An 18439-nucleotide genomic window follows, 5' to 3' on the forward strand; every position below is an offset into this window, starting at 1 on the left:
AGGTACACCTTTCTAGTACCGTGGACCTACTTTTGTCTTCAGAGCTGTCTTATTGCTTCATGGATCCAAGAAGATGTTAGAAGTGTTCCTCAGCAATTTTGGTCCACGTTGATATGATGGCATCACACAGTTGCTGCAAATTTGTGTGAAGCTGACAAATCAAAAAAGGCACGCTACTGGATTGAGATCTGGTAACTGTGGAGGTCGTCTGAGAACCGTGAACTTGGTGTCATGTTCATGTTTTGAGATGATTTTAACTTTGTGACGTGGTGTGTTATCCTTCTGGAAGTAGCCATTAGAAGATTGTTCTACTGTGGTCATACAAGGATCGACATAGCCAGCAACAATATTCAGGTATGCTTTAAACGATGCTCAGTTGGTACTGTGGGGCCCAGAGTGGACCAAGAAAATTACTCTCACCATTACACCAGCATAAGGCATCAATACAAGGCAGGAAGATTTTATGCCATTTATGACACTTCCGTCTGGCTGTTGCAGTGGAGATCAAGACTCGGGTCAGGTGACATTTTTCCAATCTTTTATCATCTAATTTTGGTGAGTGTGCAAATTATTATATAGCTGGCAAGAGTGGCCTTCTGCTGTTGTAAGCCATCTGCTTCCATGGTCAGCGTGTTGGGTATTTGGAGTTGCTCTTCTGCATACCCTAGTTGTTACAACCAAGGTATGCAGTTACTGTTGCAGTGTGGCCTTTCTTTTCTAACCTCTAGCATTAACAACACACACAGAAGATCTTTTCTTTCTGTAAACTGTAGACATGGGTGTGTGGGGAAGATCCCAGTACATCAGCTTTTTCTGAAATACTCAGAGCAGCCTGTCTGGCACCAACAACTGTGTGAAGTGTCAAGCAAGTGTAATTTTTAATAGTTGCATTGTCTGTCTTTGACAAGCTCTTTCATTGTTAAGGTTTTTGTGTCAACCTCCACTTGTAGAAACGTTAATTTGAAGGTATCAGAAAATAGTTTTGAAACATTAAAATTATTTTACTTTTAAGCTGACTAAACAGATATACAGATAACTTTAATCATAGGTATAACTTGTATGTCTAGTTGCTATGATGACTAACCTGGCTTTTGCGGGAATTGTGACATAACATCCTGACTAGACTAGCCTTTGTTATCTAGTTATCCTGGAATGATGAAACTCCTACAGGAGGCTTGTATAAAAGGACTACTCAGATGCCCAAACCACCTCATCTGACTCCGCTCCTCTTGAATGCTTATGTTCAGCTTTTATTTTAGAGGTTTTGAAAAGGTGTTAAAAATGTAGCTAGCGTGTGCTACTAAGTGGCATCACATTATACAGAGGTAACTTGATCTCTTTGTCCACGTTATATCTGCAGTTTATCTACTGTTTTCAGTATTAGCCTAACCTGATATTTCTGGAGTAAAAGTACCAGAGCAATTTCTCTAATCTGATCGTCTTTGGTGTTTCAAACCACTGCATGAACAAAACAACACTTAAAGAAGTGTTAATGCTAAATAACTAATAATAATTAGAAAAAAATTCTGCGTTCAAATATCAGTATAACTTTCCACTTTATTTCTCTGAGTCAATGTGGCTCAGCAGGCAAAGTCGCTCCAACTGGAAAGTCAGCGGCTCAGTTCTTAGCTCATCCAGTCTGACATGTCAACAAGTCCTGATGACCTCAGTGTATCCATCACTGGATAAGGATAAGGCAGTGTTTAATGTTTGACTGCGCTCTGAATATAAAACCATCTTTGTTTCTCTACACTTTGTTTAAAGAAGCCACTTCAGACCTTTGTAAACATAATACAATTTATTAAGTATCTTTTTTATAAATTTCAACTTTTACATATTTTCCCAAGCTTTTACCTTAATACAGATAGATCTAAATGAAGCCCAACATTTACAGGCTATATACAATGTAAACTTTCTCCATAGGGAAAACACAGGTATATTTTTGCTTCTTCAAGCATCTGTATCTGGAAACGTTTATGCATTTTGTTTCTCTGCAAAACTATTTCAAAATGCCATTTATCCCAGATGTTTGTGTGAAATCTAAGAGATGGCAAGGAAACAACGTATTGCATCAGAGCAAAATACAAAAACATGGAAGGGGTGAATAATTTAAACAAGTGGCCAAATGTGATTGAATGTAGTGATCGCCCCTTCACATACAGCACTGTACATGGTCCCAGAAAATAAGCTATTTGATAAAATTAACAAACGAGGGGTGATGACACAAGCGACAGTAAATCTTAAAATACAAAATCAGGTTTGTAATGTTACACTTTACATAGACTTTAATAAAGTAACTGCATTTCTAAAAAGGGCTCGACTCCTGTTTCGACACTCCAAATGTTTTCACAGATCAGTACATTCAGATTAAATTCAGAGAGCACAGTGCGTTAAACTGCAGGTTGGCTGTTCATTGAGACTACTTTTTAAATGTTCACAGTGCCAGCTTTGGAAAGAGAGTGCCTCGAATAAACACATTAAAGTCATCTGTTGTTGTTGCTTTGTACAGATACTTGTCCCCAGTTTTATGGATGACAGAATCTTAAATGTGTCAGAAATCCTTCACACGCCTATAGTAACGTAATGAAGTTCATAAGCTCATCGGAGAGCACTGCTATAGGTCCTTGCTTTCATAGTGATCACTACATTAGTACAGTCATGGCATGCATTAATGGCATGCAAACACACACCCTACTACCATATGCACTACAAGACAGCATAGACACACTTCACTATATTTTATGGACCTTTCTGTATTCAGATTCACATCCTTTACCTCATGGTATTTAAGTCTCACAGCGCATATAAACTCGCCTCTGCTGGGGTTGGGGGTCATATAGATGTAGATACAAATCCTACTCTGCAAAATGAAAAATATTTAAAATACATTAGCAGCTGTGACACAAACTGTTTTATCCTAAAACACTAACTTGTATTTGTGCTCAGTGTACAATCACCAGTATGTTTGAAGGACAGATACTAGAAATAAGTAACAATTTGATTGTCCTTTAAACACTAAAAACTAAATCCAGCCATCCACCCAATCTTCTGCTTATCTGGACACAGGTAGCACTTTAAGCAGAGCTATCCAGACCTCACTCCTCTAGTGTGGGAGACAACAAGGCTTTCCCATGCAAGCTGAGAGATATCATGTCCTGGATTTGCCATCGGGTGTCTTCTTGGTTGTGCATGCCTGAAACTGTTCACCTTAGAGGCATCCTACTCAGATGCCCAAACCACCTCATCTGACTCAGCTCCTCTTGAATGATGAGTTCCTCATCTTGTCTAGGCTAAGCAAGACAGCCTAGAAAGAAGCCCATTTACGACACCTGTATCAGTGATCTCATATTTCTTTCAGTTGCTAACCACAGTTTGTGGGTAGAACAGTGGATCAACCAGTAAATGAATAGCTTTGCCTTAGCGCTCAGCTGTCTCTTTGCCACAGCAGACCACTGATTGGTGCGGTGCCTGGACCAGTCAGTCTGTCACTTGTGAACAAGACCCTGAGATACTTAAACTCATTCACTTGAGGCAGAAATGAGAGATCCACCCTTTTCTGATTGAGCACTTGAGCCTTAAAATTCAAGGTGCTGATTGTCATCTTGGCTGCAATCTGTCAACAGAACATTACTCGCTAAAGGCAGAGACAAGCTCCTAAGACACCCTGGCTAGGCCTAGAACTGACAAAGCTGTATATATTTTTTTTCAGCCACTCTGATGTGGTGATATCATTTTTCTTCACTGGAAGAATTGTGTCATTGTTGCAGAGGTGGTAGTTTGACTATGAACACAAACAGCCACCAGGGGGAGCTGTTGCTGTGTGCACCATCACCGAGGACTGCAGCTCCTGCTCAGGCGGCTAAGTGCAGTCCATGATTTGGCTCCAACCTTACAGCATGTGCTGCTGCTGAGGAGGAGGGGCTCCTGTGAACCACATTCTCCCTGCGCTGGGTTTGGCGGGCCAGCACTCTGCTCCTACACTGTCTGGACTCTATAATAGCAGATCGACATTTTCCCATGTGAGGCCGTTTCTTTCTAGCTTCTGTGAAAATACGCACTGCCTCACTTTAAAACAACAAAGGAAGGCAGGTGAAGGTCAAAAACTGCACATCAGCCCACTGTGTACAACACAAACACGACATTATGACCGTCAGTCACATGCAGCCTTTTATATCTTAGAAGATGTGGTAGTCTGGTCTAGAAGGAGTTTTAGGATTGTTCCCAGCTTTGTGTCCACTTTAATGCTTTTAAGTGAGAATTAAACAGAGCAGAAGGGTCTCCAGCAGCTCTCCTGCACACACGGTTGGCTTGTCAATGGCCTGGTATGAAGCCCGTGGTTCACAGCAGGGAGGTGGCCCATTGAGTGCTCCCACAACACTAACCAACACACAAGAAGGTGGAAGGTTAAGAACAGGGACTTGTTTTTGGTCACTTTGTTAACATGGGGGAATAACATCCCTCCATCACGTTACCCCTGTTATGGGGATCACAGTCTGGAGCTCAGTGGTCCTGTTGGCAGTGTTCAGGCCAGCTTCAGAGTGCTGATGGGAAAGGAGGGCATGGTTACCATGGTCACAGGGTTGAGCACCGTCTGACCCACTAGCTGCGGGTGGTGAGCCATCATTTGGGTGCTCACTGCTGTCTGCTTACCAACAATGGTGGCAGCTGGCTGTGCAGGCGCACTGCCGTTCACATGAGCATGGTTTATTGTTTGAGTGATGTGACCGACCACGGCCGGCTGTGTGACAGCCACCGGCTGAGAGTAGAGAGTGGGTAAATGCTGGCTCAGGTGAGCCACTGGGTGCACGGTTATGTGGCTGATGGGCTGGTGGCCGGGGGCTAACTGCACAGAGCTGGTGGTGGTGGAGGGACCCAGCTGGGCGATGTTTTTGGAGCTCTGACTTGGGATCACTTGGATGACCGAAGGGTGGGACACTGGTGCATGAGCAATAACTGTGGGGTGCAGACTGGGTGTGGTCACCATCTGTGTCTGGGTGGGATTTGACAGCTGACAAGGTGTGCTGGATGTAGTGGCAGTGAGCGTTGGTGGAGCTGCAGGTTTAGACAGTGGCTGTGGAGGGGTCACTAGTAGCGACTGAGGCTGGTGCTGAGGGGCTTTGCGCTGGTTGTGTGGGGTGGTGAAGGAGGTAGTGGTGGTGGGCATCACAGTTAGGACTTGAGTAGGTGTTGCAGTTGTGCGCAGCTCAGGTTTCATGATTTGAGGCACGGTGGGTAAGGCAGTGGGTGCTCTTGGCGCAGGCTCTTCGTCCAGATCGTCATCCATGATGTCTTCACCTTCTGCAACACCAACAAATTATGGAATTCATTAATTACATATATAATTACATGACTTAATCTGAAACAGTGTTTGGTTGTGTATTAGGGAGATTTACAGACATGCAGTTGAGAGTGAACATAATCCCACCAATCCCTCCAGTCTGCCTACCCGAGGCTGTGGAGGTTGAAGCTTGGTCCTCCTCCGGCTGCACTGTCTGTCGGAGGATGCGGTCGATCTCGATCACATCCATCCACTGGCTAAGATCATTCTTCAGCTCTGCTAGTCGCTGTTGGGTAGCGATCTTTTCTCTGGCCAGACGCTCCATGTCGTGCTCATACTCCTTCTCTTTGCGCTTTAATGTCTGCAAGGAGGAAAAGAAAACAATGGTAAAACTCAGAACTGGTTTATGAATTACACAGGAAAAAGTCCGCAGGGTAAACGTTAAGGTCATATTTACTGTGTAATAAATTCATCCAATAGAAGAGAACCACAGGAATTTTCTTTGTGAAGCTGTCAGAGAGGTTTTTACTCAAGTCCAAGGTCATGCTTGAAGCAATACTGTAAAGATTCACATTGATTTTATATTAGTCTTAATAGTATTTAACAGATTTCACCACTTCAACCTCTAAAATTAGCGAGGAGTTAAAATGACCCGTTTCTGATTTTGTCAAAGATGTTGATATGAAATTAGATATCACTCGTGTGCACAGAGGGTGGAGGAGAGAAAATCTGCAGCACTACTTATTTGAGGAAAACGTCAAAGTGCACCAGTGGAATGAACTTTGACTCTACTGGGTCTATTTGAACTCGTACTTCTCTAATAAAGTGGAGAAATGGTTTATTTAATAGCCAATTTTCCAAATTCAAAATAATAATAAGAAGAGATTAATGAAAGAAAACTGTTATACATTATAACTGATTACTTCTATCAGAAAAAAATATAAATTTGTTACAATGAAAGCCACATTTCCAGCAACAACATTTAAAACATAGTTTAAAGCAATTCATCAAAGGTTCCAACTAGCAATGAAGCATATTACTCAGAAACGGGCCGTCCTGCATTATGTTCTTATACTTTTGGTATTTAGCATTTGTGTCTGCGTTTATAAATACACATTTATAAAATGTGAATACATGAATTTTACTATTGACAGTGACTGGTTTTATGTTTTTTATGTTTAGCGTGCAACATCAGGAGGAAAAGTGAAATTATGGCAACCGGTACATGATCAGCAGACTTGTTTTTAAGTATTCCCGTTTTAAAGTACTTCAGAAGTCTTTAATTATATATAATTTATTGCATGTCACATGCAGCCTGGTCAAAGTATTCAGCACGCTCTCTGTGGGAGAGGCTCAGGGAAATGACACAGTCTGAAACCCTTTACCAGCAACCTGATGACTTGCTATCATAAAGGGTGGACTTCCTGTTAGTGTTCATCCTACCGTGTACAGTGTGGCGATACAGTAAATGTGCAAGTAATCATGTGTATGATTTAAGTCGTGTGTAGGTGGCTTCTGGCCTACTTCGGTTTAAGTGCATTCCTGCATGTGCATTATGAGCGTGTGCGCCTACAGCACAATGCACATGTACATAAATAGCAAAAGGGGACAAAAGGCGGGCCTTGTGTGATTCAGCACCTGTCTCAAATCCTGATCCAGGATTAGACATGCATGGGCCAAGTGGTCTGTGCTTTGGCTGCTTCTCAGTAACTTAAACACAAATAGAAGCTCAGAAGAAGTCCCGTTCATATTTCAGTTTAGCTCAAATCCACATAAACAAGCTGTTTCTTATCTTTAAGTTAAACTGCTTTTATTGTGACCAGAGCAGGTTTTTTTACAGTTGGAAAATCTGTGTCCTTGCTCCCAAATAGACCTAAAGTTATCTAGGATCAGGGTTAGTAGCCTAGTTCTGTTTTAAAATAATTGTTACATGGAACAACTCTTAATGTGAATCACAACTACACCTCTTATTTTAATGAAAACTCCAAGAATTCAGGTATTGCACCATCTCATTCACAAGGACAGGGATCCCAACTTTGTATTTTAATATTATTGATTAATGGAGATATAGTTTGGACATGCAGATTTTAAATAGCAGGACAGACATGTACACTACTGTTCACTGAGTAAGGTGCTCCTTAGCATGCACTGTTAAACATCTGGACACAGATGTGCAACTTGTAACCAGCCATAAAGAGCACCGCCTCACTGTACGGATTAAAAACATCCTTCGTCTCTACACAAGATGTGCTAAAATGCCCCCCATCTCTGGTTGTCAGGGAAACTCCTGAAAAAATGTCAACATTTTGTCTGAAATCCTAAAAGATGGCACACACCTTCATGTGCGAGAGGTGCGATTTAGGTTTCTAACAGCCTCTTAGTGTGTAAACATTTCTGTCAAAACCTACTCTGGTGAGGAAAATTTAACGTGATGTCCAAAAAGGTCTGGCCGCCTTCTTTTTTACCCTCATGTAGCTGACAGCCTTACGCGAGTAGCGCTACAAGCTTACAGCTTTAAGTGATGACTCATAAAGAGAGAATGAGAGAGTGGAGAAATGCTCCACAGACACAGAGACCCACTGAACTGCTGAGAGCCAACGCCACATTTGCCTTTTTAGACACAGCTAGCCTGAGATTAACCGCATACACCTGATAAACAAGCCAGCAGCAGATGGGCCCCACGTGACTTCATCACCATGTTAAACATGTCACCAGATTGGTAGGACACAATGTGCCAGGTATGCTTGGATTCTTTGCACATGACTGCATTCAGACCTCCTCCTTTTTCCAGGGAAGAGTTCTTACCACAGAACTGTGTGTGCGTGCATGTGTGTGCGTGCGCATGGGAGGTAAACACTGCTGAAGCATTATTGTCACAAGAAATGCGAGGGCCGAGCACATGGCCCCGCAGAAAAAGGGAGAGGGAGGGCCACAGATAACAGGGGATTGAAAGAGAGCAATACAAGCTGTACTCACTGACTCACTTTTGCAGCAGCCGTGAACAGACAGCACAAGGCTGGGTTGTCTTAAAGGGCCAGGAGCACAGGAGGCCACGTTGCAGACATGCTGCTCCACTGATCGGGTTCCTGCACACAGGTCTTATGACACTGTGGTAACCATAAACCCTTGTCTTAGTCTGCCTTCAAGCTGGAGCAGAGGGTTTCACGTGGTGCCCGACTTTAACAATAAAAAGTCTGTCTGTGGAAATAAAATGCCTACTTTTGCACACCAATCCTTTGTGTGTAAGCTTGTGTTGGTCATAGCTGGCCTATTTACCTCATTGCGGTTAAGAGCCGAGTCGTCAGAAAGCTGAAGGGGGCCAGCTTTTTTTAATGTTAAGGATGAACAAAAATGAAAATATCAAAAGAACTAGTACAGTTATCTTGTCAGGCAACCTTTCAAAGGAAATATGCCATGAAGTCCACAGTGACTATGCTAAAAATATCAAAAGATAAATAAATTTTTAGCTTATCTTCATCTAGCAGAGAGTACAGCACTTTTCATGCTGGCATTTGCGGACAAGCAGTGGAGGAACAAGTTCAGTCAGCTTTCATGAGGAAGTGAAGCGCGTGTGGAGTAAGCTGAGCCTTATGTTTACTGCTCCATGCTCCCTCCCTGCTGCGGGCGGCTAAGCCTGGTGGTACAGCAAGTCCTGCATGTTGCAGTGCTGGGTGGGGGCCCAGCACAGGGGGGGTGACGTCACGCGGCTCAGGCTAGCCATGTGCTTGCTGCTCATGTGGCCTTAAAAGCTCAGAGAGGCAGGCTGGAGGGAAGGAGGGGGAGTGGAGAGGAGGAGCGCTAATGCATCAGGGCTTATTTTACAGCCTCGGCTTTCGCGACACCACTACGGGCTCAGAGGAAAGCCTGCTACATGTTGTCTCTAAAGTAAAGCAAAAAACCCTCTTACAGCTCTATTAGCGCGACTGCTATAATTAAAAAGGAAAACAATTGGTTCACATGTAAGATTTTCTGGTCACAGATGTTGAGTCATCTTCATTTGAAATGTAATAAGGAAGTGGAAGTTGACCTATGTAGCTGTTAGCCAAGTTTGCGCCTTTCACTGGAAAACCACTAAAACTGTTCCAGTTACCACTTATTTTCATAGAAACTTTGCTCATTTACAAACTTACAATAAGATGTAAAAATAAAAGCGGCAGAGTGCTGAGCTGAAAGCCTCTTATTCAGACCTCTAAGCTCAGTGTTTTTCTGTGCAGGCTGCTTCATTGCTGCCAGCCCAGAGGAGGACAAGGACAGGGACGGGGAGGGAGGAGTGTGCAGAGTTTCGGGAATGAGGTGCATGCAGGCAGGACATGCGTCTGTACCTCCCATGTCAAGATGCCAGTGCTCGCACGTGTTCTGCCTTTTTTTTTTTTTTTTTTTTTTTTTTTAGGCATCCTATCACCCAGCACTCACATCTTTTACTCCACCCCTCCAAAACAAAACACCACCAGCCTGGCCAATGAAAAAGACCCTCGTGACAAAGAGGCACGACACACTGTTGTGGCCTGTAACACTATTCCAGTACTGGGTTAACTGCTTCGTACTACTCTTTATTATACTCTTCACTTCCACATATAAGCATCATCAATTATGTAAGTTTCCCTTGCTCTGTTTGTGTCAAGCATGTCCAGCTCAGCTGCTGATTGGAGGAAAAGACGCACAAGCCTGTCGAACACAACACGCACAGCATGTTGCTTAATCACAGAGAGGGGCACAGGGAGGGAGACTGGGTGACGAGCTGTGCACCCACGCTGTCCTAGTTTCCCTCAGCATCCACGCGCACAGAGGAATAACCAGCCTGCTGCATCTCACAGTCAAGCAGCAGCATGCCGTCCTCCTCGGTGTACACATCAGTAAACCTGCACCACGGTCGGTTAATGAACAACTGCAGGCTCATAAACAACAACGCATGACAACCAAATGTCTAAAACCGTGTAAGTGTTTTATTATTATGCAAATTAAACAGCAAACCGCTAACCACATTTGGGCACACTCAAACACACAGATCATGCAACTGTAATTGTAAAACGCAAATCTATAAAAGCAACGCAACAGAGATATTGTTTTATCGCCTCCTGGATTAGTGTATTGGAAAAATGACCTACAATAAAAACGGACACACTCAGCAGCACAGTCAGTCTGAAAGTTACACTAGACCAGTGGCAGACCTTTGCGCCAGCTGTTTACAACCAGCATACTCTAACCGGGAGAGCTTGACTCATAGAAATGGCGAGTCACTCGTTGAAACACTCGCACACTTAAGAAAAAAAGGTATAAATGAGGAAGTCTTAGAGACTCAGGAAGGATCTAAATACATCACTGTGTTTAAACTTGCTGCTGTCTGATGTTTTTCTCTGCAACTAAGGATCTTAAACGCAGTAAGATTGTAAATGTATCCAGTAAGACTGGGGGTCAATAACACCACAGTGTAACAGCTTTGTTAGCAGTGAGGAAAGAGCGAGCAATCATCAGTGACGTGTTACAGCCTCCCTATACGAGTTGCATTCATGGGGAATAAAGTACAAGGCATCGCCTTTGTGGATGTTTTGTGCATTCCAGTGAAACATTGCTAAACAAAAACAGGTGATAGGAGGTTCAGGCCACTTGTTACTGGTGGCGCTTCGATTGTTGCTTTTTAAATCTGTAATTTCTGTAATTGTGATTTAATTTTTTTGGTTTGTGGTTGTATTTATCTAGCTGTTAAAACAATATAATAAGAGAGTTTATTTAATAAGTGCTTTTCACAGACAGGTGGTCACAACCCACTGTACAGAAAAGGGTAAAATAAATATTAACATTGAGTAACAAAACAGCCAATAAAAATCTAACTAATGAAATTCAAGAAGATTTTAAAATCTACCAACACCAATCGGATACTAATGATTACCAATACCAGATACGCCAACGTGGAATTTGAAGGTAATAAAACTTTGAACTTTGGAGACATCACAAGCTCACCTGAATGTATCTCAGTGCACTTCTTAAGACACTCAGGTTGGAGGTTTTCTTCTCATCAATGTTCGGGATGTTCTTTTTCAGCGTCTCGAAGCACTCCTTCAGGTGTGCTCGTCTGACAGACCCAAGACAAATAGAAGGTACTTTAGACAGCGCTAATGGTAAAGCTCACTTTAATAAAACAACATCTCTATTTGGGAGTCCTCTGATTAAAATATGAAGCACATTTCAAAATTGAAGCTCTACCAATAAGTAAAGTTTTCAGGAAAAAAAAAAGAATCTATTGGCAAATGCTTTTGGGGAAAGGGGTGACCCTACCTGTTTTTCTCAAGTTTGTTATGCACCTCTCTTGTACCAGCCCTGCAAGAGCACAGTAAAATTGTGATGTTTAAAAGGGCAACAAAATTGAAATAATAAAAAAATTAACCCCCCAAAAAATGAATCAAAGAACCTGTTTCTTAGTTTTGGGAGCAGGCAGATCAATGACAGTAAGTGAGTGAATTTATCATCTCATCCAAATTATCGTAATAGCAACCGTGCAAAGTGGAATCTAATCTAATCTTATAATTATCTGAGTGGACCACAGAAGATTACTGATGACACCGTTTCAGTACGTCTGTAATCTGGACTCCTAGTTATTATTTTTTCTGCATTTTAAGGACTGATTTAAATTGATCCTCAGTAAAACAATACTGAGTTAAAAGGTCAGACTTACCCTCCAGGCCTCTTCTTGCTGTCTAGGTGGCGACTGTCATCAGGAGGACTTCCCCGGCTGACGGGGCCATTGTGCAGAGGGGCCTGCTGAAGCAAGGGGCCTGAATGGGGCAGTAAGGCTTGCTGCTGTATGGGCGAGACGATGGTACCCGGATAGCGCTGAACCAGCTGCTGGTGTAGTTTAGTGTTGTTGGTTTGGGTGACGAGCTGCGGCTGAAGGTGGTGGTTTTGTATCGGCTGCTTGTGGTTGGCAGTCACCATGGTTTGGGTGTCAGGTTTGGGCTGTGGAGACCAGAGTAGAGCTGCTGCACTTTGCTCCAGAGGGGGATGAGAGTCTGTTTTTGGGGAGGCCAGTGGAGGAGCAGCAGGAGGGGAGAGCGTGGTAACAGGTAGAGTAGGTGAGCCTGTAAGGTTGGGGGTGACCACAGGTATCGGGATGACTGTAATGGGGACAGAGGGAGGGGACAGAGCTGATGGTATGGGTGAGGGACGGGACTCCATGTGGAGCTCCTCTGCTTTAGAAACATTGTTGATGTGGATTGTGGAGTTCACATTAGGGTGGCTCTGCTCTTTCAGGTGCTGCAGACGCAGCTTCTCCTTTTCATCCTCTGTGGGAAAAACACAGCCGTTAATACAACCAATCCCATCTATACACACATACACAAAAATGCAGCAACAACCCTTTGAGCTTTCTAAATCTGTTAGCACTAACAGTACTGATAGATTTTGGGAGTATGTGAAAGGAAATAAGCCAGGGTCATTTCTAGAAAGGTCTGGTAGAAGGCCTTGTTTGGCATATTATGCTGTACCAGCTCAGTGACATTAGTCCTGCTCATCTTAATTATAGTAAATCAGCGAAACAAGAAGTGTTTGACACTCAAAGCTGCAGGTATATTTGCACATGACACCAACAGATGTTTTTTTTAACTAAACCTAAAACTTGTGTAAAACCACGACAGTAGCAAGTTTCATTTCATCTGTGCCACAACAGAAAGAGCACAAACATATTCCATAACGGTGACGCCTGTTACACGTAAAGTGATGAAGTATTATTGTTAATATTATTAATATTATTGAAACATCCAGTTGTAAGTCAAAGTGGCTCTACAGGAGAATCTTTGTTGTTATGTAATTACAACAAGCAGAAATGAAAGTCTGAGCTTTCAGGTTTCAGGCTCTTCTCTCTTGCTGTTCCTACTTTGTGTTTTATCTGTACATGCATTTTCACATCCACAAAAATGTTGCCTAGCTTTGAGCATGTCTTCACAAAAGAAGTTTTTTGCTTTAATGGAGGTACATTTCGCTGTAATGTAATCCTGGTCACAGTCCACTGACTGAGTTGTGCTGGGGAAGTGAGTGCAAGTACACTCTAGATCTCTACTAACAAAGCCCGAGGGTCTCTTTATTACCAAGACGCATGTCCAGGTTAGGTTTATCTGTAAAGGCATGTTTATAACAGTTAATACACTGCAGATCTCATTGAGCCAGCTTTAAAATGATTGCATGTTTTGATTACTATTAAATAAACTGTGATTACAGCCATGTGAAAGATTCGTACAGATAAATCTAACTGAAAAGTGATCAACTTCAGTATTTTTGTAAAACACGAGTCAGTCTAAATGCGTCTTACGGGGCTGTCCAGTCATCTAAAGCACACCCCCTCCACACTGTATAGATGCTGTGGAAAGGGACTCTAGTTGCTATGGCAGCTCATGTTCACAGTTAGAAAATGTCAGATACAAGTAGCTGTCATCAACATCGTTATAAATGCGATCAGGACGCTGCAGCAGTACACACTCATCCGTTCACTGCAGAGCTGAAGCTACAGCGGCACCACAGACTTCACCCCAAACCACTGAAAACAAGTTCACATAAATGATGACGACAGTGAGCGACAACAACACAGCTGTCTCCCAGAAATTAGGTGCTAAGTCACTCTAAAAAATAAAATAACAAATGTTTATTAGATACACAACATCCAAAAAAGTCACTGAAACCTTCCCACTAAAGACAAAAAAAAAAAGAACCCCAATAAGTTCTTAAGTTTCAAAATGTGAAATGTTGTCTTTGTACCTTTTAAATACACAAAAGGGGGGTTTCAATGATTTACAGGTTTACAGTCTGTTTTTATTATACATTTACATACAATAGCTACATTGTATGTAAAATTCTACATAGCTACGCACAATAAGATTGTATGAAGCGACAAAAAAAAAAAATCCGGGTTTAGATAATGTAGTTTGTTGCATCATAATGTAAGCTCGCCTTCAAATAGAGTGTACAAAATACTAGGAATATTCTCACCTGTTAACATCAAAGACTATTTGAAGCTGAATGAACACATCTCTAAAACACCAACATTGATAAAAGCAGGAATTAATGGATCTAACCGCCTGGCACCAGAGCATGACGTATGAGGTCAGCTTGTTTAATCAGTTAGGATTAAGAGCAGGTTTCTCTAATATTTCTCAAAATCACAACCTTTTATCGGTCAGTCTTTAAATTAACTTCAAATTTTGTTTGTTTAAAATAAATAAATAAATAAATAATGTGACAGATACTACTTGTTATGCATGTATAATCAGTTTAAAATATACATGCTCACATTTTGAGGGTTCAAAGTTCAGAACATTATAGCCCTGCTTTAAAACAGATCTTTCACAGATCTGGTAGGTTATTTAGATCTAAGAAAAAGCAGCACATACTGTTATGATTTTACATTTTAAAACACTAATGTCACTTTATCAATGACTGTGACTGTAAAAAAATAAAATAAAATAATGTGATGGAGGAAGGAGATATTCTATCCAGCTCTAAAAAGCTCTAGAGAAATTTTAACAGTGTTACTTTAAGCATTTCAGTGTATTTTTTCCAGTGTATGAACATGTCCTGTTACACTGAAAAGTCTTTTCTTCAGCGGTAAAAACATACGAAAGAACAAGATGTTCCAGTTGCAGTGGACAGCTTTCATAAGCTGTTGCATGCACATTTATGAGTTCTGACAATTTAATGTTGTTTTGTTGACATAAACACATAGAGGGGTCTTTTCTGAAAGGAAACCCATGAAACACTTACAAAAAACAAGCAGGTTTTCTATATGCATTATATAACTGCAGCAGTACATAGAGGAACACTGGCCTAGTTTCCTGCACACAGTGACCTGCTCTACAGTAGCAGAGAGGGAGGAGGAGGAGGAGGAGAAGGCGCCTGCTTAGAATGCACCAGGCAGGAGCAGCTGAGACAGGAAAAAAAACAGGATCTCTCACTCCGACCCTGCGTGGACTCTCTCCGTAATGATGAATTTAACTATTCATGAACATATCAATGTAAATATGCCAGAATTAGCCAAAAGGCTACTTTTCATTCACGAATATGTAAAGAGCTACAGAATATGTAAAAATCAGCATTCAACCAAAGGGCTGATCTGTTGGCGGCCAAGCTTAAACGGCGCAGGAAGTGTAATGCACTTTTTCAGCAGGTCTGATGTTAGCGTTAGGGCTGTCTGAGGTAGCTCAACCTGCACCTTCCCCAAACTGTAACTACACCTCACAGCTATGCAAACGTAAACAACTCTGATAGGTTTGTTTCCTTTTAATATGCAGTGCAAACACAATATGTTGACAGCTATAGCGATCCATGCAAGATACATTGATTTATTGGAGTGTAACTGCATGTAAAGAGTTGCAGACATGTGACATTAACTCGTCTGCCATTTGGATGTGTGACAATCATGGTGACAGTCAAGTAAATAAGGCCACAGACACATAAGGCTAGAGACCAGTGTGACCATCTGTCAACCACTGGTCCAGAGGAAAATTATTTTTTAAAAGAGCCCCAGTCACAAAGGGTCATGAACTGGTCAGTGATTCCAAGTGATTTCGTGCACCTGAAGCAATTTCTACTAGGTTTTCTCCACCTTTGGAACTGAGCCTCCTTTAGCCACTGCCAACCTGTCAGGGAATATATGGCTTGCCTTAGCAACCAGTGGTTATATCACATCCAATACGATGGACAGTTACACGTGATTTAGACTACTGCAGGAAATTTACGTCGTAACAACGTAACATTGTTCGACCCTACATCCCAACCTCCCACGCCACTCGACTTTTTGCAGGCTGCGTTGACCCTATATGTCGTCACATTTCTCAGGAAGTGCACGTCAGGTTACGGCGTAGGGTTTAGAGGAGTTTCTGGTTACGTAGTAAGTTATGCAGTAGATTTCTCACTGACGCATAATCCAGTCATTAAGCGATGTGCAGCATGACATCACAAGAAACCTGAATAGTAATCTCACATGAAGAGTTTGTTGACTCCAGAGCTGAATGAAGTTGTAAATATAAAAACGTAACGCTTGTTAATTCTCTCCGGATGTAGTTTACACGGATGGAATACCGGAGTGAGCCATCTGCTTTATTAACGATCTTTGGGAGGGGTTGCCCGGCACGCACGTGGTGGAAGGGGCGTAACCATCTATGCTTTTTAAACTACAGGGGCGTGGTTTGTTGTTCACGTCATCGACTGACACTCAAAGCCCTCCACAAGAGTCTGGAGAGCCAGGGGAGTTTGTGATTTTGCTTTTTTATGTATTAAGAATCGACAGTAACACCGAAACACACAGGTACGCAGAGTCACTACAACACCTGATATCCGGAAGGCGCGCGGAGGGACTGAGGGGGCGCAGACTGCTGGGGTGGGAGGGAAGAGGAGGGGGAACCTGAATGCCAGAGTCACTTGATCCCCAGCGGACGATGTCAGGTCATTATGTAAAACGAGCCTGGCACTCCGCGCGCCACCGCCCTTCATCGGACCGTGTTTTGTTTTTATTTTTAATGTTCCGCAGCAGCGCGTGCAGATACTCAGAAATACAGGAAGGCGCGCGGTGACGCGGCCGAGCAGCACGTTAAGTGTCTATGCAGCAGGTTTCGATGCAGTAACCCCTGACACTGCAGCAGAAGCCCGTCTCTGTCTGCCTGTCTGAGACCTGACCTCAATCTTGACATGAAGAGAGCAGATCCACAGCAGCCACTCTAAAACCGGAATGAAAGTAAAACTAGGAAGACTGAAACGGTCTTTAAATGCATACGTGACAAACGGAATCAGTTCAGACACTGTGCTGGTAAATGAGCCACAGGCAGGGTTTCCTCTTACCTCGGAGACTAAACCTTTCACTGAATGGGTGGACTGGTTCCCACTCCTGACTGTCAGAGTGTGAAAAACGAGCGAGCTTTTATTTATTTTATCTTTTTTCCCCCAATAAAAGACAAACTTACCACGTGCTTTCTGTTGTTGCTGGGCTTGAAATTCCAAAAACTTGGCCGCTTCCAGAAGCGTTTCGATGCTCATTTCTGTCCGCTTGAAAATACTTTTTTTCGGAGAAAAGGCTGTAAAGCAGACGCGCCTGTGCGTATAGCCTGCCACAGGGAGAGGTTCCCGGTCTGAAGCTGAGGGTGGGGTAGGGGGGAGGAAGGAGAAAAAAAAAGAGGGTAATCCGATACCCCCCTCAGTAGAAACTCTACCACTTACGTAGAAGAGTTACAAACAAGATGGCGCTCAAAGTAGTACGAACAAATAAGGTTTGTGAATCACGCAGCGTTTGTAACCGCCCACAGACAAACGCCCTCCCTCACCGCGTGCATACGAGGGAAGCGACGGGAAAACACGGAGCGGGGTTCGGGTGATTTCGGTCTCGTGGAGCTCTCTTCACGAGTCACGTCCGCCACACGCAGAAAATGTATCAAAAATGTTGCCGCTTATAACGGCGGCTTGTTCTGTTAAGTGTCTCACGTGCCGCCCTCTCGCGGCTTGATGTTTGACTAACCGATGACTACAAGTTGTCACCGCGTAGTTGTTCTGTGTGAACGAAAGGTCGACAGTTTGCTTGACTGCGGTAAATTTACATCTTATTGGCGCTGTGTCCACCAGCCAATCAGCGCGGAGAACAGTCGGCGTGCTTTGTTTGGCACGTCAGGGTCACATGCTGGGAGTTTACGAGCGTGCATCAGGCGTACGGGCACGTTAAAAGTAAAAACCAAGCAAAAAACCAAGCAGTCACGGGGTAGACTGAGCCCTGCATCTAATAACTGCAAGTGCTAGTTCCAACAGTTGCATCATAACACCTCTGTGTACATAAATAATATAATCCTGTCTGTCTGTATAATGTCTTCATTTTACTTTTACATTTCTGTTCATGTGTAAATGTTTCTATACTATGATTGGTTCCTACATCTAAAGATTACTTCCACTCTTTAACCCCTGTGAAACATGAGGCTCAGGGGTCACAATCAGACTGCCAACAACTCAAGTTTGGCCCACTGGTCATGAAGGAGGGCATACATTTTGGACTTTTTACTGCATTTACATGTTTCACAGCTTCCCCATGGTGATTCATACTACACTTAAATAATTAAGTAGTAGATAAATAATCAAGTGGCAGAAAACCTCCCGCTTTTTTCACTATAGAAATATATGTTGTTTTGTTGTTTTTTATAGTGG

The 18439-nt window shown here is 42.7% G+C and overlaps 1 protein-coding gene across 2 annotated transcripts; it reads right to left on the bottom strand.

The window, feature by feature from the left end:
• Nucleotides 1-1791: 1791 nt before the first annotated feature.
• On the bottom strand, nt 1792-17795 carry mnta (MAX network transcriptional repressor a). 2 transcript variants are annotated; one of them, XM_082502201.1, is made up of 6 exons: nt 17218-17794; nt 11949-12555; nt 11552-11593; nt 11237-11348; nt 5447-5639; nt 1792-5298 (listed from the first exon to the last, which is right to left on the bottom strand). In XM_082502201.1, the coding sequence occupies exons 1-6, from the start codon at nt 17288-17290 to the stop codon at nt 4523-4525; spliced, it is 1803 nt and encodes a 600-aa protein (XP_082358327.1). In that variant the 5' UTR covers nt 17291-17794; the 3' UTR covers nt 1792-4522. The 2 variants fall into 2 exon arrangements, with proteins under 2 accessions (XP_082358327.1, XP_082358328.1); XM_082502202.1 differs by lacking the exon at nt 11552-11593 and having other exon boundaries at nt 17218-17795.
• Between the last annotated feature and the right edge of the window lie 644 nt (nt 17796-18439).

The sequence above is a fragment of the Aulonocara stuartgranti genome, assembly GCF_965226115.1.
Source record: "Aulonocara stuartgranti genome assembly, chromosome: 14".
Classification (NCBI taxonomy): Eukaryota; Metazoa; Chordata; class Actinopteri; order Cichliformes; family Cichlidae; genus Aulonocara; species Aulonocara stuartgranti.